Source organism: Mobula hypostoma, chromosome 24 (genome assembly GCF_963921235.1).
Source record: "Mobula hypostoma chromosome 24, sMobHyp1.1, whole genome shotgun sequence".
Taxonomy (NCBI): domain Eukaryota; kingdom Metazoa; phylum Chordata; class Chondrichthyes; order Myliobatiformes; family Myliobatidae; genus Mobula; species Mobula hypostoma.
The window spans coordinates 1206470-1228771 of NC_086120.1; the positions used below are offsets into that span (position 1 = coordinate 1206470).

General features: G+C 41.4%; 1 protein-coding gene across 2 annotated transcripts in view; it reads right to left on the bottom strand.

The window, feature by feature from the left end:
- rfx2 (regulatory factor X, 2 (influences HLA class II expression)) overlaps positions 1–22302 on the bottom strand; it is a 220443-nt gene that overhangs the window by 89998 nt on the left and 108143 nt on the right. For both annotated transcript variants that reach the window (XM_063032557.1, XM_063032556.1), the window contains exons 5-7: positions 8476–8752; positions 2868–2942; positions 287–468 (exon numbers count right to left, since the gene is read on the bottom strand). In XM_063032557.1, the coding sequence (XP_062888627.1) occupies positions 287–468; positions 2868–2942; positions 8476–8752 (534 nt within the window). The remainder of the gene's footprint in view (positions 1–286; positions 469–2867; positions 2943–8475; positions 8753–22302) is intronic.

Genomic DNA, 22302 nt, shown 5'->3' on the forward strand with positions numbered 1-22302 from the left:
ACTTCTTTGCAGTGCTATAATTATATTTTAAGTCTTTAAAGAAAGCAATGAATCATTTCAGCTTTGAAGTTTGAGATTCAGTGTCCAAGAGTTTGAACAGTAGTAGGAACTAAAAGTGTCTGTACGTCTTGCAATAAATGTAACAAATAGCCATTTATTAACAAGGAAAAATATTTAGAACAAATCTTATCTTAGCAACATTGCCTTAGGAGAGTTTCACTGTAGGCTGAGGTACAAGAAGAGCAAAATGCTGACTTGGATTTATCGATGTGCAATTTGTTCTGACCTTGTTCCCAATCTTCTGGTCCTTAGCCCCATGAAGACAGAACGAATCAGTTTGCCAAAGGAAGCTGCATTGACAGGATCAAGCTTCTGTTCTTGACAATGCCGCAGGTAATGGTTGTAGAGGGAGCTCCGGGGGAGACTAACTCCTTCAGCAGTCTCATAATTATCAAGAAGCCACTGAAGCTGTGTTGAACAAAAAGGATATGTCACTCATCCGTGCTGTAAAATTAGCCTTAACCAAGTTTCAGCTAACTAAAATAACATTTGTGAAGAATTACATGATAAACACTGACGGTATTGACTGGACCTGCATTAGCATGCATTTTCCGTAAAGCCCACTTTTAGCAAGCTTTAAATTACATTAGAAATGTGAAATGAGGTACACACTCAGATGTTTTCACATTGCATGGGAAAATTAAGATGACTGACTGCAACCACTTCAAAATGTCAAGAACCTCCAAGGGACTCCATCATGTTTAAACGGGGGCTGACCTATGATGACAGTCACAGCAAAAACCCAGTATAGTAACATTTGTCTTTTAGGATCTACAGTGGCATGCAAATGTTTGGGCACCCTGGTCAAAATTTCTGTTACTGTGAATAGTTAAGTGAGTAGAAGATGAACTGATTTCCAAAAGTCATAAAGTTAAAGATGAAACATTCTTTTCAACATTTTAAGCAAGATTAGTGTACTATTTTTGTTTTGTACAATTTTAGAGTGGAAAAAAGGAAAAGAGCACCATGCAAAAGTTTGGGCACGCCAAGAGATTTGAGCTCTCAGATAACTGTTACCACCGTCTCAGACCTTAATTAGCTTGTTACAGCTATGGCTCGTTCACAGTCATCATTAGGAAGGGCCAGGTGATGCAAATTTCAAAACTTTATAAATACCCTGACTCCTCAAACCTTGTCCCAACAATTAACAGCCATGGGCTCCTCCAAGCAGCTGCTTAGCACTCTGAAAATTAAAATAATTGATGCCCACAAACCAGGAAAAGGCTCTTAGAAGATAGCAAAGCGTTTTCAGTTAGCTGTTTCCCCAATTCGTAATGTAATTAAGAAATGGCAGTTAACAGGAACGGTAGAGATCAAGTTGAGGTCTGGAAGACCAAGAAAACTTTCTGAGAGAACTGCTTGTAGGATTGCTAGAAAGGCAAATCAAAACTCCCATTTGACTGCAAAAGACCTTCAGGAAGATTTAGCAGACTCTGGAGTGGTGGTGCACTGTTCTACCGTGCAGCGACACCTGCACAAACATGACCTTCATGGAAGAGTCATCAGAAGAAAACCTTTCCTGCGCCCTCACCACAAAATTCAGTGTCAGAAGTTTGCAAAGGAACATCTCAACAAGCCTGGTGCATTTTGGAAACAAGTCCTGTGGACTGATGAAGTTAAAATAGAACTTTTTGGCCGCAATGAGCAAAGGTATGTTTGGAGAAAAAAAGGGTGCAGAATTTCATGAAAAGAACACCTCTCCAACTGTTAAGCATGGGGGTGAATCGATCATACTTTGGGCTTGTGTTGCAGCCAGTGGCATGGGGAACATTTCACTGGTAGAGGGAAGAATGAATTCAATTAAATACCAGCAAATTCTGGAAGCAAACATCACACCGTCTGTAAAAAAAGCTGAAGATGAAAGAGGATGGCTTCTACAACAGGATAATGATCCTAAACGCACCTCAAAATCCACAATGGACTACCTCAAGGGATGCAAGCTGAAGGTTTTGCCATGGCCCTCACAGTCCCCCGACCTAAACATCATTGAAAGTCCGTGGATAGACCTCAAAAGAGCAGTGCATGCAAGACCAAGAATCTCACAGAACAAGAAGCCTTTTGCAAGGAAGAATGGGCAAAAATCCCCCAAACTGGCTACAGAAAGCGGTTACAAGCTGTGATACTTGCCAAAGGGGTTGTTACTAAGTACTGACTACGCAGGGTGCCCAAACTTTTGCTTCCGGCCCTTTTCCTTTTTTGTTATTTTGAAACCGTAAAAGATGGAAATAAAAAAGTTTTCTTTCTTAAAATATTAAAGAAATGTGTCATCTTTAACTTTATGCCTTTTGGAAATCAGTTCATCTTTTACTCGCTTAGCTATTCACAGTAACAGAAATTTTGACCGGGGTGCCCAGACTTTTGCATACCACTGTATGTATTATGCAGTCAATGGCCTTTATTATCAAACTCAAATCTTCCTGAAATAAAAGCTAAAATTCTATTTGCCTTCATAACTGCTTGTTATAGCTCCATGATAATCTTCAATGAATGGACCATCCAAATACCTTTCCATCCCATCCAGTTATAAAATACTCTACTTGCTTTTTCTGCCAAAGTGGATGACCATACATTTTTCATCATTATATTCCATCAGCTATGCCCTTGCCCATTTACTTAACCTATCCACTATTTCCTGAAACCTCGTAGCTTTGCCATGTAGCTTTGTATCATTAGCAAACTTTGCATCTGTTCTTATTATCACTGATATAGAAAATAAAACATGGGTGATAAACAAAAGTCCGAAGAAGACCAGGATAATAATTTACTGGGGGGTTTATAGGGAAACATTTGTTGGTAGAGGTACGTACGTGGCTGTTCAGCAGAGTGCTTTTATGAGCTGTGATTCCTTCTGATTTCTGGAGGTTCTCAATTGCCATTTCAATCTAGTGGAGCAAATAGAGTCATAGTCACAGAAAAGAACAGCACAGAAACAGGTCATTTAGGCCATCTGGTCTATGCCAAGCCACTTAAACTGCCTACTTCCATTGACTTGACCCAGACCATAGCCCTACCATCCATATACCTATCCAAACTTCTCTTAAACATTGAAATCAAGCTTGCGTGCACCGCTTGCACTGGCAGCTCATTCCACACTCTCACGAACCTGAGTGAACAAGTTTCCCTTATGTTTCCCTTGAACTTTTCACCTTTCACCCTTAACTCTTACCCATGACTGCTAGCTGTAGTCCCACCCAACCACAGTGGAAAAGCCTGATTGCATTTACCCTATCTATACCCCTCATAATTTTGTATGCCTCTGTTAAATTTCTCTACAATCTTCTACATTCCAACAAATAAAGTTCTAACCTATTAAATCTTTCCTTATAACTTAGGTCCTCCAGTCCTTGCAATATTGTTGCAAATTTCCTCTGCACTCTTTCAACCTTATTTACATCTTTCCTGTAGGTGATCAAAAGTACACATAATACTCCAAATTCGACCTCACCAATGTCTTATACAATTTCAACATAACATCCCATCTCCTGTACTCAATACTTTGATTTATGAAGGTCAATGTGCCAAAAGCTTTCCTTATGACTTATCTACCAGTGATGTCACTTTCAATGAATTATATGCCTGTATTCCCAGATCCCTTTGTTCTACTGCACTCTTCAGTGTCCTACTTTTCACTGTGTAAGACCTACCCAGGTTGGTCCTACTGAAGTGCAACACCTCTCACTTGTCTGTATTAAATTCCATCTGCCATTTTTCAGCCCAATTCTCCAGCTGGTCAGACCCTGCTGCAAGCCTTTATAGTCTTCCTCGTTGTCCACTCCACCACCAGTCTTGGTGTCATCTGCAAATTTGCTGATCAAGTTAACCACATTATCATCCAGATTGCTAATATAGATAACAAACAAAAGGATCCAGCACCAATTCCTGTGGCACACCACTAGTCGTAAGCCTCAAATCAGAGAGACAACCATCTACTACCACAAACAAGAGAAAATCTGCAGATGCTGGATATACAAGTAACACACACAAAATGCTGGAAGAACTCAGTAGGCCAGGCAGCATTGATGAAAAAGAGTACAGTTGATGTTTCGGGCCGAGATCCTTCAGCAGGACCTATTGAAGGGTCTCGGCCTGAATCACCAACTGTACACTTTTTCATAGATTCTGCCTGGTCTGCTGAGTTCCTCCAGCCTTTTGTGTGTGCTACATCTGCTACCACTCTCTGCTTCTCCCGCAAAGCCAGAGTCTAAGCCAATTTACTAACTCATCTTGAATGCTGAGCAACTGAATCTCTTGACCAACCTTGACAGGACCTTGTCAAAGCCTTGCTGAAGTCCAACATCCACTGCCTTTTCTTCATCAACTTCTCCTGGTTAGACATGACCTACTACACACAAAGTCAGGCTGACTATCCTTAATCAGTCCATATCTATCCAAATATTCATATATCCGGTCCCTTAGAATACCTTCCAATCACTTTCCCACTACTGATGTCAGGCTCAGGAAACTCTGTGCCCATCTCCTGAGTAAATACAGATGCAAAAAAATGCACTTACGATCTCTCCATCTCGTTTGGCTCCATGCATGGATTAATATTCTGATCTCCCAGGAATATTTTTGTCCTTTACAACCCTTCTGTTCTCAACATATCTGTAGAATCCCTTTGGATTCTCCTTCACTTTGTCTGCTAAGGCAGTTTCATGTCTTCTTCTAGCCTTCCTGATTTCTTTCTTGTGTTCTCTTGCACTTAAAGTCCATAAGCACCTCATTTGTTCCCACCTGCCTATATCTGCACTGCATCTATTTTAGTTCTTAACCAGGGCATCAACATCTCTTGAAAACCAATGCTCCCTACAACTGTTATCTTTACCTTTTATTTTGAAAGGCACATACAAGCTTTGTACTCTCAATATTTCACTTCTGTAGGCCTCCCACTTACCAAGGACACCTTTGCCAGAAAACACCCTGTCCCAATCCACAGTTGCCAGATCCTTTCCGGCACCATCAAAATTGGCCTTTCTCCAATTTAGAATCTCAACTCGCAGACCAGACCTATCTTTTTGCATATTTACATTGAAACCAATGCTAATATGATCAACGTAACATTTCAGATGAAACTGCACAAGCTGGTAGCGCAATGACATCAACGCCGGACTCCGGAACGAAGGTTCCCGGGTTCGCATCCAGTCGGAGCCACGCCCGAGTACGCTTTCCATCCATGCCAGGTTGAGTGTCGAGATCGCAACTCAACCTCGTAAAATAAAAAGGGAAAAAATACTGCGAAATGTCTGTGTGAGGAGTGGTGCGTCATACACAGTCTCTCTCTCGCTCCGCGCCTTGTAAAGGCATGAAAAAGACATCGTCCCGCCAACATCATACGCACGCACACATGCACACACAAATGCACACGCAGACGCACGCAGCACACGCCAAAAAAGAAAGAAACTGCACAAGATCAAAATAATTAAGTATACACTGTGACTTTTATCTAACAAAATGTGTTAACACAAGTAAAATGCATAAATTACTTTTTTTATAACTATCCAGGATTGACAATAAACAAAATTCCTTCTCTGAGTGAAAATATAGGCATGATATAAAGCTGTATTAAAATTAAGGTCAGACAGTTAATTTGTCAGAATCCATGACGTTTGATTTCCTGTAGCCCTCTGACTTGCATTCCAATAAACTTGTTTCAAACTGAGCTGCAACAGCAGATAGAGACTCATTTTTTGGTCTTCCATGTTTCTCATTAAAAGCAAGTATTTTTTATCACAACCAGCTGACTCCACTTTAAAAAGACCTGGGGCACCCAGGCATAGTGGTTAGCATGATGCTATTACAGCTTCGGGTGTCGGAGTTCAGAGTTCAGTTCTGGTGTCCTCTGTAAGAAAGTTTGTATGTCCTTCCCATGAAGCATGCTGGCTTCCTCTGGGTGCTCCAGTTTCCTCCCACAGTCTAAAGTATACTGGTTAGTAGGTTAATTGGTCATTGCAAATTGTCCCTTAATTAGGCTAGGGCAAAATCAGTGTGTTGCAGGGTGGTGCAGATCGGTGTACCGGAGGGGCCCGTTCCACACTGTATCGCTAAATAATTAAATAAGTGATTAATTATTAAATAAGTTTGTTAAAGAATAGCATTTCCCTCAACGTCGGCCTCCTTGTGTATTGATAGATAACCTTATGTAGAATGGGAGCAATATTTTGATTCTCAAAGACTTTAAGTAGCACATGGTCTACAAAAATAATCCGGTAAAGAGTGTTAGACCAAATACATACAATATTTAATCACAAGGCTGCTGTTGTAATTAAATTATAGAGACATAACTGGCATTCTGGCTCTTTTTTCATCAATTTACATTTAGTTATGACATAGTTAAGTGATGTATTAGCTCATATCCAGTTCTTTAATTCTTCGTCCCACCATGTCTATGCTGATCACCAAGTACCTATCAACACTAATTCCATTTACAAGAACTTGGTGCGTAGCCATTGGCAACTTAAGTTTCTTAAATGTTCTGAGAATCTCTGTCTCCATCACCCACTCAGATGGTACATGCCAGATTCGATCCTCTGGGTAAAAAAAAATTCTTCCTCAAAACCCCTCTAAAATACAAGAAATTAGGTGCAAGGTTAGGAGACTGGACCTTTCAAACATGCACCACTATTCCATATGATCATGGTTGCTCTATGCCGGTCTCAACTCCTCTTCTGTGGAACTTCCTGGGATCTGAAGATGATGTATTTAAATACCCGTAGTACTCGGACCAAGGTGGATGAACTCTTGGCACAATTAGAGATTGGTTGATATGACATTGTGGGCATCACTGAGTCGTGGCTGAAAGAAAGTTATAGTTGGGAGCTTCATATCGAAAGGACAGGGAGGAAGGCATAGGTGGTGGTGTGGCTCCATAAGACCGTAAGACATAGGAGCAGAATTAGGCCATTCAGCCCATCGAGTCTGCTCTGCCATTCCATCACGGCTGATCTCGGATCCCACTCAACCCATATACCTGCCTTCTCGCCATAAACTTTGATGCCCTGACCAATTTTAAAAAATTATCAGTTTAGGGAGCCTTGGTTAAGTAAAAAAGGAGGTGCATAGCAGGTATAGGCAGGGTAGAAACAAATAAAGAATTTGAGGAGTAAAAGAAATGCAACAGAACACTTAAGAAAGAAATCAGGAGGGCTAGAGGAAGGCACAAGGTTGCTCTAACAGACATGGTGACGGAGAATCCCAAGGATTCTACAAATATATTAAGAGCAAAAAGATAGCAAGGGACAAAATTGGTCCTCTGGAAGATCAGAATGGTAGTCTATTCGTGGAGCCAAAAGAAATAGGGAAGATCTTCAACGGATTTTTTTGGACCTGTACTTACATAGAATCTGTATAAGTGAGGCAAAGCAGCAATGAGCTCATGAACCCTGATCAGTTTGAGAGAAAAAGCCTTTCACAGTTGCTAGAGTGGTCACTTTTGGAAAAGAATTCCAAGAGGTCTGTCTTTGAGGCATAAAAATTAAAAAGGTAAAGGCAATAGCACAGGGGATAGATAAGGGATAGATTGCATACAGGCATACGGTTAAACTAGAAAGAGTGCAAAAAAGATTTATACTAGGCTATTTCTTTATTCCCTGGAACATGGGAGAATGAGAGGCAACCTTACAGAATTGTTTACGATTATGAGAGGCATAGATAAGGTGGGCAGTAACAGATTTTCTCCCCAGGGAGTCTAAAGCTCGGAGGACAGACTTTGAATGAGAAGGGAAGGACTTAAAAGGCACAAGGGGCAATCTTTTCCATGCAGAGGGTGGTGAATGAGCTGCCAGGGGAAGTGGTTGGGGAAGGCACAATAGTATCACTTAAGAAGCCCTTGGATAGATACGTGGATGGGCAAGACTTAGAGGATAAGGGTAAAATGTAGGAATTTGGGACTAGCTGTTTGGGCACTGTGGTCAGTGTAGACTCATTGGCCTGAATCCACGTTGTATTGCTCTACAACTCTACATTTTGGAACAAACAGGGAAAGGGCAGGAGAATGGGATTAGAAAGGAGAATACTTAGAGAAAAAAATTTCCATGAAGATATTTACAGATGTAGTTGTTTTGAAGGCTGTCCAATCATTACCTATTCTCAAATAGCATAAATCAAAGTCCTAAAGTTATCTATGTGAGCATTACATGGGGTTCCTTCATTACCCGCCTACATGCTGACCAGATTTCAAACTCACTCCACCAAACACTTGGCAAATTCCTTAATGTGATTACCGAGGCTTCCAATGAAGTCACCTTTCTGTGTAAATCCACTTTAACTGAGTTAGCAAAATAGCAAAATCAGACACATCTCCTGACTTCCCATAATACTGTTAATGGGAGACTGAACTATCTCCTCATTCCACTTCAGCTGAGGGCATTGAGGAAAACAAGAATTTACAATCACTTCAATAAAACCAAGTTTGCTCACAGTTCCAGATGACGGACGAGTAGCATGAGACAGTGGATGCCTAGAACTGTCCATTGAACCTCCGTGGATGAGATATGTTCCAGCACTGCTCGAGATGATCTGACTTCCTCCCACCTCCATTGCAATGCCGACAGTTCCCACCATATTATGAGATGGCACCACAGTGGGTGAGGACACGACCGTAGTCACTTGAACAGCACTTCCCGGTGACTCAAAGTACGAGACTCCCGGATTCTGTGCATAGAGTTGGGTTTCTGGATACGAATATGCTGCACGTCTAGAAAACAACAAAAAAAATATGGGTAATTACACAACCAGCTACAGGAAAGATGATTGAATGTGGGATGGGGGAAGTTGATTAAGGCAAAAGTGAAGTAGTCTAAGCCATTGAGTTAGTCACACTGTACGGTGGTTCGCCATTCAGCCTACCACACCCTTGCCACCGTGATAAAGCAATATGAAAAGGTCCCTCTCAGATCCCCTCTAAATCTGTGTTTTATATAGCTCTGATATCGAGAGTAGTTTCCTGCAGTCGCCCTATTTATACCACTCAAAATTTTATGAACCTTAATTATTTCCTTTCTTAACCTCCTTCACTCCAGGGAAAACAGACTAATCTCTCCTGTCTCTCCACAACAATGAACCATCCTTCTCAGGCAACATCCCAGTAAATTTCTGCACCTCTCTAGCGTTCATCACATTTCTTCTATGGTGTGGTGCCAGAAATGTACCCCAGTTGAGGTCTGACCAATATTTTATAAAGTTGAAGACGAAACACCTTCCTGTATATTCAGTGGCCCAAGTAGTGAAAGCCTGTATCCAAGATATCTTCTAAACCACATTATCTACCATTATCTACCTATGCTACCATCTTCAAGGATTGCTGGACTAATGCACCAAGGTCCCTCTGTTCTACAATAAATCTTCCATTCCCAGTGTGTGTCCTAGCCTCATTAGTACTCCTAAATTACACCACATTTTTTAGGATTAAACTTATTTCACCAACAAACCAATATCATCCTGGAACATAAAGACTACCCTCTATACTATCAACAACTCTGCAACTCCCTTTATATCCACACCAAATCATTCACATACTTAACAAACAGCCAGTCCCGGCACTGATCCCTGTGCAACACCACTAGTCACAGGCATCCAATCACAGAACAACCCTTTACTGTCACATCTGATTCACAATGCCAAGATAATTTACCATTTTGCCGAGGATCCCATGGGCCCTAACTTTTTGCAGTAGTCTCTCACATGGGACACCAACTGTACTGCACTTCAAAAAATTCAGTCACATTTGTCAGACAGGATCTGATTCTGACATAGCCATGCTGAATATCTCTGAATTTTCTGAAGAGGAAATGAAATGATTTGCTGTTTAAAATCATCATTAATCTTTTGCTCAGATTTTTTCCAATAACTTCCTAACATGGACCATGTTAGGCCCACAGGTCTGCAATTATCAAAGTTCAAAGTAAATTTTATTATCAAAGTACATAAATGTCACCATATACAATACTGAGATTATTTCCTGTGGGCATACTCGAAACATCGAAAGAAAAATAAGCATAACAGAATCAATGAAAGACCACCCAATTAGAATGTTCAACCAGAGTGTAAAAGACAATAAACTGTGCAAATACAAAAAGATTAATAATAATAATAATAATAATAATAAATAAGCAATAAAAATCGAGAACATGAGATGAAGAGTCCTTGAAGGTGAGTCCATTGGTTGTGGAAACATTTCAGTGATGGGGCAAAAGAAGGTAAGTGAAGTTTTCCCGTTTGGTTCAAGAGCCTGATGGTTGAGGGGTAGTAACTCTTCCTGAACCTGATGGTGTGAGTCTTGAGGTTATTGTACCTTCTTCTTGTTGGCAGCTGCAAGAAGAGAGCATGTCTTGATGATGGGGCTCCCTGATGATGAATGACAGCATTTCATACAGATGTGCTCAGTGGTTAGGAGGGCTTTAACCATGATAAACTGGTCAGTATCCAGTACTTTTTAGGATTTCCCATTCAAGGGCATACCAGGCTGTGATGCAGCTTGTCCATATAACCATTATAGAATCAATGAAAAGACCATCCAACTAGAGTATTCAACCAGACAGCAGAAGACAACAAACTGTGCAAATGGTAGCATATTGGGGCAGCATGGTAGCACAACACTTTACAGTACTAGCAACTGTAAAACATCCCGTGATTAGGCTAGAATTAAATTGGGGGATTACCGGGCAGCATGACTCAAAAGGCCGGAAGGGCCTACTCCGCACTGTATGTCAATAAATTAAATATACATATACACATATATACACTCTTCTCTACACATCTATAGAAATTTGTCAAAGTTTTAGATGTCACGCTGAATCTCCACAAACTTTTAAGGAAATAGAGGCACTGCTGTGCTTTCTTCATAATTGTACTTAGGTACTGGGCCCAGGACAGATCCTCTGACATTGTAACACCTGGGAATTTAAAGTTGCTGACCCTCTCCACCTCTGATCCTCCAATGAGGACCGGCTCATGAACCTCTGGTTTCCTTCTCCTGAAGTCTATAATCAGCTCCTTGGTCTTGCTGACAGAGAGTGAGAGGTTGTTGTTATGACATCACTCAGCCAGATATTTAATCTCGCTTCTATATGCTGGTTCATCACTGCCTTTGATTCGCCCTACGACAGTGGTTTCATCAGCAAACTTGAATACGGCATTGGAGTTGTACTTAGCTACAATGTCATGTGTAAAACAAGTAGAGCAGGGGCTAAGCACACAGCCTTGTGGCCCATCTGTGTTGATGGAGATGTTGCCAATCCAAACTGACTGGAGTCTGCAAGTGAGGAAATCGAGGAATCCAGTTGCACAAGGAGGTATTGAGGGCAAGGTCTTGGAGCTTACTGATTAGTTTTGAGGGGATGAAGGTATCGTATGCTGAGCTTTAATTGATGAAGAGCATCCTGATGTATGCACCTTTGCTGTCCAGATGTCCCAAGGTTGAATGAAGAACCTATGAGATGGCATCTGCTCTGGTAGACAAATTGGAGCAGATCTAAGTCGCTTCTCAGGCAGGTGTTGATGTGTTTCACCATCAGCCTCTCAAAACACTTCATCACTGTGGATGTAAGTGCTATGGGCAATAGTCATTGAGACAGGTCACCACACTCTTCTTGGCCACTGATATAATCGAAGCCTGCTTGAAGCAGGTGGGTACCACACACTGCCAAAGCAAGAGGTTAAAGATCTCAGTGAACACACCGGCTAGCTGATCAACACAGGTCTTTTGTACTCTGAGGTACTTCATCTGGACCGGATACTTTTCGTGGGTTCACCCGCCTGAAGGCTGCTTGCACGTTGGCTTTAGAGAATTAAAACATAGGATCATTGGGGGATGTGGAGTTCTTGACAGTTCCTCCATGTTTTGATGGTCAAAGTGAGTTTAGAAGGCATTGAGTTCATCTGAAAACAAAGCCCTGCTATCTCCTATGAGGTGATAGTTGTCAAGCCCTGCCACAGCTGTTGAACATCTTTCATTGATTCAAGACTCAAGATTCATTTATTATCAAAGGATGTATAAATCATACAATCTTAAAATTAGCTTGCTCACAGGTAGCCACAAAACAAGAAACCCGAAAGAACCCAATTAAAGAAAAAGTAGAATAAAAAAAAACCAACACTGATGCACAAGAAAAAGGAAAAAATACAAAACAAGCAGACAATTGAAGCAACAACAGTATTCTGAGCCAAAATTAAGCCCTCAGATTCGAACCCCGGAGCAGCCCCAAGTAGGCCCAAAGCCTCACCTATCAGTTCATCATATTAGCAGGCACAGAGCACAACACCATGGAGATGACCATCGCGGAGAAAGAGCGTAATCGGCTCTCTCACCGAGCAACACCCTGACTTTTCAATCTACCTGAGCCAGCGTGTAATTGACCCAACAATAGAATAGCTAAAGATATCACTCCCTGTAGAGAAAACTGAACATCACGGACAGCAAGTGAAATCGGCCCTTGTCTCCGATCTGGGCCAGCATTCAAGTTGTCTAAACAGCAAAATGTATCTTGCACCAGACCTAGACCACATTGCCCAGCAACTCACTCTGGGCCCAGATTCCATCGCCCAGCCCGAAGCCACTCTCAAGTTCTTCAAATCAGCTCAGCGCCCAGGGCAGTTAAATGAGTGTTGAAACTTATCGGCCCAGGCCTCAACTGGGATGGCAGGACTTTCATATGATGAAAGACTGGATGAACTAGGCTTATACTCGTTGGAATTTAGAAGATTGAGGGGTGATCTGATTGAAACGTACAAAATCCTAAAGGGATTGGACAGGCTAGATGCAGGAAGATTGTTCCCGATGTTGGGGAAGTCACAGTTTGAGGATAAAGGGGAAGCCTTTTAGGACCGAGATTAGGAAAAACTACTTCACACAGAGAGTGGTGAATCTGTGGAATTCTCTGCCACAGGAAACAGTTGAGGCCAGTTCATTGGCTATATTTAAGAGGGAGTTAGATATGGCCCTTGTGGCTAAAGGGATCAGGGGGTATGGAGGGAAGGCTGGGGCAGGGTTCTGAGTTGGATGATCAGCCATGATCATACTGAATGGCGGTGCAGGCTCGAAGGGCCAAATGGCCTACTCCTGCACCTATTTTCCATGTTTCTATGTTTCTTCTTTCACGCCCAGAGCAAACGAACCTCACTCCTAGGCCAGCTATAAGGGAATCGGAACTCCAACTGCAACAATTCTACAACAAACCATCTTGGCTCATTCTCCAAACTCGACCCACTATTGCTCATCCCTTCACCGTTTTTGGCGATAATTTAACATCATTTACCAGAAAAAAATGCATTTTTAGTGATGTTTTAAGTCAGATTTTTTATCTTTTTGACTATCAGAACCTGTCGCACAGGTTCGGTCAGCAGTGACATCTTAACCGGATTCAAGCTTGGTCTGAATTGCCACTTCGCCTATCAGACTACTTGCTGCCCTTCTTTAAACGAGGAACTACATTTCCCCTTCTGCAGTCATCTGATATCTCACTTGTGGACAGCAAAGATACAAAAATTCCAGGCAGAGACACAACAATGCCTTCTGTTGCCATCCCCCAAACCCCCCCAGCAGCCTGGGATAGGTGTCCCTGAGCATTTAGCACCTTTAAGCCACGGGTAGCACATCTTCATTTACGGAAACCTGCATGAGAAATTACAACTTCTCATTCACTAATTACTCCAACTACAGTTAGTTTCACTTGTGAATACCAATGAAAAAAATCATTTAGGAACTCATATGGTAGATCAACTGCATAGTGGGATTATTGATTGGGATGCGGTCAATTACATTATTGGTTCAAATTCTCTGTAATATATTTTAAAATGCACTTCTGTAGGAGCAACTCACAACACTCCACAATAGTACAAATAATTCTTTAAACATAACAATATTTGATTGTGTGCAAGTAAGTTATGAAATTTTCATTTAGACATTCACACATGTATAGTGGTGGAAATATAATTAGTTTTGCCCCAACCTGCAATTCTGTTTGGTAGTAGAAAGATCTACAGTTATATTCAGCAATGTCTTTGATGCCCACAGATCCAATTAAAGCTATAAATAGACAGCATTTTATTTTTCTCTCCTAACAGAGAGAATAATACCAAGTTTACAATTTAGTTTAATTCAAATAATTTAAATAAAAGGAGTAAATGGAACCTCCAAGGAGACTAAGAAGGTAAGACCACTAACAAAATGATACCGATTTGTCACAGCTGATGGAGTTAAGAGCAAATGTTCAGACTGAACTTTCAGCAAAATTATCCAAGACTGTTATGTACCAATTAGAGAGGCAAAACCTCTGAAATAGTATCTTAAAAATTGAAGCGTAAGAAGAGAATAACTAAGGTATAGAAAGACAAGAGAGAATTAACACCTACTGCACTGTACAGTAAAAGAACCTTCCAAATGTGCCATATCCATTCAAGCAACACACATCAAAGTTGCTAGTGAACGCAGCAGGCCAGGCAGCATCTGTAGGAAGAGGTGCAGTCGACGTTTCAGGCCGTTTCAGGTCGTTAGTCCTGATGAAGGGTCTCGGCCTGAAACGTCGACTGCACCTCTTCCTACATTTGCTGCCTGGCCTGCTGCATTCACCAGCAACTTTGATGTGTGTTGCTTGAATTTCCAGCATCTGCAGAATTCCTGTTGTTTGCATATCCATTCAAGTTATTTCTCTTCTGAACGAGGGGAAAGGGCCTGACTACCCGACATATATGGTCCACACATCTTGTAAATTTACTACTAACTAAGGGTAAAGTACAAATATTATTATCAATGCATGGATATTTCATTATCAATTGTTGACCAACCGAGTGATCATTCCCTTTTGACATCAACTTCCCTGTATGTTCATCACATGCCTTCTCTGTCTCTCAACAGACTGGTACGCCAAAAGCTACCTTTTTTACAGTTAACATCCTTTAACATCTGTCGGACGATGCTGAGGATGTTCTACAAGTCTGTGGTGGCCAGTGCTATCATGTCTGCTGTTGTGTGCTGGGGCAGCAGGCTGAGGGTAGCAGACACCAACAGAATCAACAAACTCATTCGTAAGGCCAGTGATGTTGTGGGGATGGAACTGTGGTGTCTGACAAGAGGATGCTGTCCAAGTTGCATGCCATTTTGGACAATGTCTCCCATCCACTACATAATGGACTGGTTGGGCACAGGAGTACATTCAGCCAGAGACTCATTCCACCGAGCTGCAACACAGAGCGTCATAGGAAGTCATTCCTGCCTGTGGCCATCAAACTTTACAACTCCTCCCTTGGAGGGTCAGACACCCTGAGCCAATAGACTGGTCCTGGTCTTATTTCCTGGCATAATTTACATATTACTGTTTAATTATTTATGGTTTTATTACTATTTAATTATTTATGGTGCAACTGTAACAAAAACCAATTTCCCTCGGGATCAATAAAGTATGACTATGACTATGTTAAGGCCTTCATTATTATGGTGATGGCACCAGAACTGGCCCACAGTCTCCAGTATACAACTGGTATACATTATTGCCAACCAATATCTTGTCTGACTTAAGCCTCTAGTTATCATGGAGGCAACCTCATAACTACTCGAGTTATTCACACTGTCTAGAAACAGCTCTGGAGATACTGCGTCCGGTGCTCCTGATGTGGCCTTCTATATATTGGCGAGACCCGACGCAGACTGGGAGACCGCTTTGCTGAACACCTACGCTCTGTCCGCCAGAGAAAGCAGGATCTCCCAGTGGCCACACATTTTAATTCCACATCCCATTCCCATTCTGACATGTCTATCCACGGCCTCCTCTACTGTAAAGATGAAGCCACACTCAGGTTGGAGGAACAACACCTTATATTCCGTCTGGGTAGCCTCCAACCTAATGGCATGAACATTGACTTCTCTAACTTCCGCTAATGCCCCACCTCCCCTTCGTACCCCATTCGTTATTTATTTTTATACACACATTCTTTCTCTCACTCTCCTTTTTCTCCCTCTGTCCCTCTGACTATACCCCTTGCCCATCCTCTGGGTCCCCCCCCCTTGTCTTTCTCCCCGGGCCTCCTGTCCCATGATCCTCTCATATCCCCTTTGCCAATCACCTGTCCAGCTCTTGGCTCCATCCCTCCCCCTCCTGTCTTCTCCTATCATTTTGGATCTCCCCCTCCTCCTCCCACTTTCAAATCTCTTACTAACTCTTCCTTCAGTTAGTCCTGACGAAGGGTCTCGGCCTGAAACGTCGACTGCACCTCTTCCTACAGATGCTGCCTGGCCTGCTGCGTTCACCAGCAACTTTGATGTGTGTTGCTGGAGATAGCTCTGTTACTTTTGCATCCATTATCACAAAGACTGTTACGGTCAGAATCAGAATCAGTTCTATTATCACCGGCATGTGACGTGAAATTTGTTACCTTAGCAGCAGTAGTTCAATGCAATACATAATCTAGTAGAGAGAAAAAAGTAATAAATAAAATAAAAATAATGATAATAAACAAGTGAATCAACTATGTATATTGAATAGGTTAAAAAAAAGTGTAAAAACAGAAATACTGTAATTTTTTAAAAGTGAGGAATTGGATGTCAAAGGGGAAGAAGCTGTTCCTGAATCGCTGAGTGTGTGCCTTCAGGCTTCTGTACCTCCTACGTGATGGTAACAGTGATGTTTGCTACATGATTGAAAAGGCGGTGTTTTTGGAAGACTAATGGTATATCACGGTTTTTGGATTTATTTTTAGATGGCTCCCTTATGTCTTTTGAACAATTATCTAACAAATATAACTTACCAAGAATACATTTTTTTAGATATCTCCAAGTTAGAAATTTCCTAAATACTATACTCTCTTCCTTTCCGATGTTACCTCCTACATATATTTTAGATACTATAATTAACCTTAACCCATGTCAGAAAGGTGTAATGGCTATTATTTATAATACTATCATGAAACTTAGGAAAGCTCCATTCGATAAGATTAGGTCAGATTGGGAAAAGGAATTGGGCTTTATTATCTCGGTGGATGACTGGGTGCATATTTTACAACTAGTTAATACCTCCTCTATCTGTTCCAAACATTCCCTAATTCAATTTAAAGTTGTTCATAGAGCACATATGTCTAAAGATAAATTAGCTCGTTTTTATTCTCATATTAACCCTCTTTGTGACGGATGTCATGGGGAGATAGCCTCCTTAACTCATATGTTTTGGTCCTGTCCTACTTTGGAAACTTTTTGGAAAGACATTTTTAATATTATTTCAAAGGTATTGAATATAGATATTTCTCCCCATCCTATTACTGCTATCTTTGGATTACCTAAAATTTCCAGTAATCTTTCCCCTTCAGCCCGTAGAATGATTGCTTTTCTTACTTTAATGGTGAAAAGATGTATTTTACAACATTGTAAGGAGATTAATGCCCCAACTACGTTCTTTTGGTTTTCTCAGATGATACTATGTTTAAATTTGGAGAAAATCAGAAGTAATCTTTATGATATTTCAGTTAAATTTGAACAGACCTGGAGATCTTTTATTCAACTTTTTCATTTAATGTAATTTTTTTTTCTCTTTGCCCATATTTACATTCCCTTCTTGCTTTCTTAACTGTTTTTAATGGAGGTCGGGTTTGAGGACGTGATTGTTTTAAGTTGTTTAAGTCTACTTGATACTTAGTTAGCCTATTGCTTTGCTTTGCTTTTTAGATTAGTTGCACGGTGGGTTTTGTTGGGGGTTTTTTTTGGGTTTTTTCTTCTCTTTATTGATATGTATGGAAAATTAGTATACTATTATATTAACTAATTATTTTATATCTAAACTGCACTGTTTGTACTAACTTTTTTTGTGTATTAATATCTCTTGCAAATTTATATTGCAACAGTGTATTAGTGTCTACATGGTTTACCTTTTGTGTACTAATTCAATAAAAAGGTTTATAAAGAAAAAGAAAGAAAAGGTGGTGTTATCACCAAGAGTGGGATCCTCGATTTTAATTCAATATTGCTACAGACACCAGGCTGGTTTGTTTACTGGGAATAGAAATATACTTTTGGCTTGTGTTAAGCTTCTAAAGAATGACACACATTATTTTCCCTGTGTCTATGATTGTAGAACTTCAAGTCTTTGTGCTAATTGTTTGAAATCACTACTACTTAGCTTCCCCACTGTCCCAGCTAAACTCTATCTTTGGACAACAGACTGAGTTAAAGGATGAAAGCAACCAAGTCACAACATCTGCAACTACACACAGGGATCTCCAGGCTTAGCTCATCCACAGCTCAAATATTGTCAGTGAAAAGAGCACATTCAAGTTTTACCGTGACACTTAAACAATACCAGCAGAATTACTCGGTTACATTTCATCATGATTAACAACATTTACACATTCTTGTTCATTGTTATCTCTTCATACACATTCTTCTTGCTTTCATCTTAAGCAGTCTATTAGGATTGCAAGTGATCTGTTTCTAGTCTGATTTTGTTGGCTCAGTGGTGCCAAATGAGGCAAATGTAAGAATCACAGCCGTTTCCAAAGATGAGGAATATAGTGACTGATGAGGCAAGTAGATGCTAGTTCAAGGTGGTCTGGTGCTTCGACCACTTACACAGGGCCCAAAGTAAGGGGCTGGGGAGTATTTTCACTGGCAACCTGAATGCTCTTTCTCGACTGTGCTCAAGGGCCAGAACATAAGGACATAGCAGTTTTTCAAGCTGGCTTTGAGCACTTTCTCCTCTGGAGGTTTGGTCTCTTCCCATATCAAAGCTCAGAAAAGAGCATCTGTTTCAGGAATCTGATGCTGGGAATGAGAATGGTGCGGACTGTATGGCAGAGATGATTGGGTGCAATTAGGACCACTGTGCTAGGAATGCTCGGCCTAGGAGTGGATACAGGAGTTGGTTCACAGTAGACTGTGCATAGACAACAGCAATTTCCAGTGCCTGAAGGCAGAGTCATAGAAATAGGTCCTTCAGTCCACTGGTTCCACACTGACCATCAACCACATCACTACATTAATCCCATCTTATTGGCCCCATGCAGGATATGCCTATCCAAAGTCAATTTTGGTTGACTGGATGGATGAGATTACCATTGAAATCCAATGGCCAGGAAGGCTCTTCTGCACCATTCTATAGAGAGTGAGTGAGGCACAGAAGATGTCGTAGCCATCCACTGTAAGCAAGGAGGTCTCCAGTTGTGACGATCACTCGTGCCACTGGAATAGGGCTTCTGAGGTTGGGAGAGTGGAACTGCCCTGGAGCAACGGCTTTTCCACTTTAACAGCTCTCCACAAGACATATAGGAGCAGAACTTGGACATTTGGCCCATTGAGTCTACTCTGTCATTTCATCATGGCTGATTCAAATTTCTTCTCAGCCCCAGTCTCCTGCCTTCTCCCCATATCTCTTCATGCCCTGACCAACCAAGAATCTATCAACCTCTGCCTTAAATATACATAAAGACTTGGTCTCCACAGGGGCCTAAGACAAAGAATTCCACAGATTCACCACTCTCTGGCTAAAAAAACTCCTGATCTTCATTCTAAGAGGATGCCACTCTATTCTGAGGCTCAGCCCTCTGGTCTTAGATTCTCCCACCATAGGAAACATCCTCTCCACATCAACCTTTTCACCATTCGATTGGTTTCCTGCACAGGTTCCTATTGTATCATCAAAAGCAACTGAAGGGCTATAGGTAAGTGTAACCGTCTCAGAGACATGTGTCATTGAGATGTTTATTCTATATGATTTTGTCATAAACTCATGATTATTTTATCACCTTAAAATATTTTATGTAAGGTTTTATTTAATGTAGAGTGTATCGGATTACATGACCAGAGTTTAATAAGAGCATGACTGTGGTATTATGGGTCAGAGCCAACATGGAAGCAGAGAAGGACACATAGCCCTAAAATAACCTCATTCTGCATGTGGTCCAAGAGGCGCACACGGTCATGGTGTTTTTTTTATTTGTTTTATATAATGTTGTTGATGTGCCTTTACATGGACAATGTGATACGTTTTTAGTGATTTTATTTGATTTCACCACACTTTTGTTGTGCTGACGTGTTTTGGGGCTGTTTATCAGCAGACACTAGCTTGAGAGACTTTAAAAGACTGAGAGATATATGTTTCAAACTTTTTGTCCTTTATTTTCATGTAGTTTTCACAGTGTCTACTGAAGAAAGAGAGAGAGAGAGAGAGAGAGAGAGAGAGAAATAAAAATAAATCTTCAAGGACATCTGTATGTTGTGTGGCCATTATTTCATTGGACCGGTGCAGTTTACAGTGAAAACGTACAGCCAACGTGGTTGAGAGTTCAAAGTAAGCAGTACACCCCACGTGACCAGGAAGAAGAGAGGAGGAAGCACCATCGCTGGGGCAGTGCACGGCCGGTGAAGTCGTTGGAGAAAAGGTTTGCCCGATTCACGGGAAAACGGGAGTGTCAGCTCCTGACACCGTCGGGTTGAAAATACCGTGATTTCACCAAGAGAGAGCAACGTTTACCAGCGAGAGTCGAATTCAGGAAATCTTCACTGGGAGAAAAGTTAACCCCAAAAATGCTGGAGCTTAAGCAACAAGAGGCTTCTCAGAGGGAGAGTAAATTCATCAAGCTATATGAAAGCTGGAAAGAACAAGTTAGAGCTACACGTACCAAACTTAAAGATGAGCGCTCCGACCAAGGCTTAGGTGACGTGATGGATGCTGTTGAAGGGCTGGAGACACAAGTGAGAGATGTGTATGAAAATATACGATCTCAATCGGCACCTTCTAGTGAGATTAGAAGAAAGATGGATTCCTGCAGAGCAGTAACAACAGATTTGATGGGGCTAATGAAAGTACGTATGAGTGAAGTGGGACAAGAGGAATTTGATGCTAAGGCAGAAAACGCAAGACTTCGTATGGTCTATTGAGAGTATGCTCAGTCGATATTTGGGACTGCAATTTCCAAATCCACTGTTCATAGCCACCACTCAAGCTGTTTATTAGAACACTAAAGCATTACAGTAAAAAGAGAAGAGTGTGCTGCACAGTTTGCTGCAAAGCAGGCCGAAATGGAGATGGAGGAGGCTATCGCTGTACAAAGGCAAGAACTTAAAAGACTGGAAAATCAGAGAGATCTTCAAGTAATAGCCACAAAGCTTAAGGTGTACTCTGAAGCTGACTCAGGTGAGGCCTTGGAGGAAAGTAGAACAGCAAGCAGTGAGCCGGTTAATTGTCCTCCAATACGTGATAAAGAAATTAAAGGGGAACAAACATGCAAGGACAATAACAATGAACAAACAAGCAATACTAACAATGAAGTACCATTAGTACAAGCCCTACATGACACAGTGGTTCTCACCAGACTCCCTACACCCGAGCCCTCAGTCTTTTCAGGGGACCCACAGGTTCTGAGAGTGGAGCACAAGTTTTAAGGCATTGATAGAATGGCGATGCACAAATCCAGCTGACAGGTTTTTCTAACTACAAAAATACAACAGTGGTGAGGCACGATCTGTATTGGAAGGAAGCTTCTACAGAAAGGATGATGAAGCCTACGACCAAGCATGGGAGGCTCTGAATGCCCGGTATGGCCACCCCTTCATAATCCAGCACGCATTTAGAGAAAAACTAAACAACTGGCTAAAGATTGGCTCAAGGGAGTCATTTAAACTGAGACAATTCATGATCTTCTGGCAGCCTGCAGCAATGCCATGCCATACATCAAAGGGTTTCAGGTGTTAAATGACCGCTAAGAGAATCAAAAGATACTCCAAAAACTCCCTGATTGGGTGACCTCTCGCTGGAATCGTCGTGTCGCAAAGCAGTTGCGACAAACGGGGGAATTCCCTGATTTCAAGGAGTTTGCTGATACTGTGGCACAAGAAGCAGAAATCGCATGCAATCCTGTAACATCCTTTCATGCCATGAAGCGTACTGAAGAAAAGCCACCTAGAGACATGAAGCGCACAAAGGCTAACGCGTTCATCACAAATGTGAAAGCATCGGATAAATCAAGCACAGTGGTGGAAACATACAGTGCCGTGGAGAACAGCTCAAAGGATTCAAACGGATTTAGGAAGGTAAACACTTTGTTTTCATCTTCAAACCCAGTCACATGCATGTGCTGTGGAGAAAGACACTCCATCCACAAATGCCAGAAGCTCTCCAATAAGACTGTGGAGGACAAGAGAAGGTTCATATTGGACAACAACCTGTGCTTTGGCTGTCTTAGGAGAGGACACTATTCAAAGGACTTTAAGAGCAAAGCTACTTTTGGCATATGTAAGAAGCATCATCCAACACCACTTCTTGAAGACCG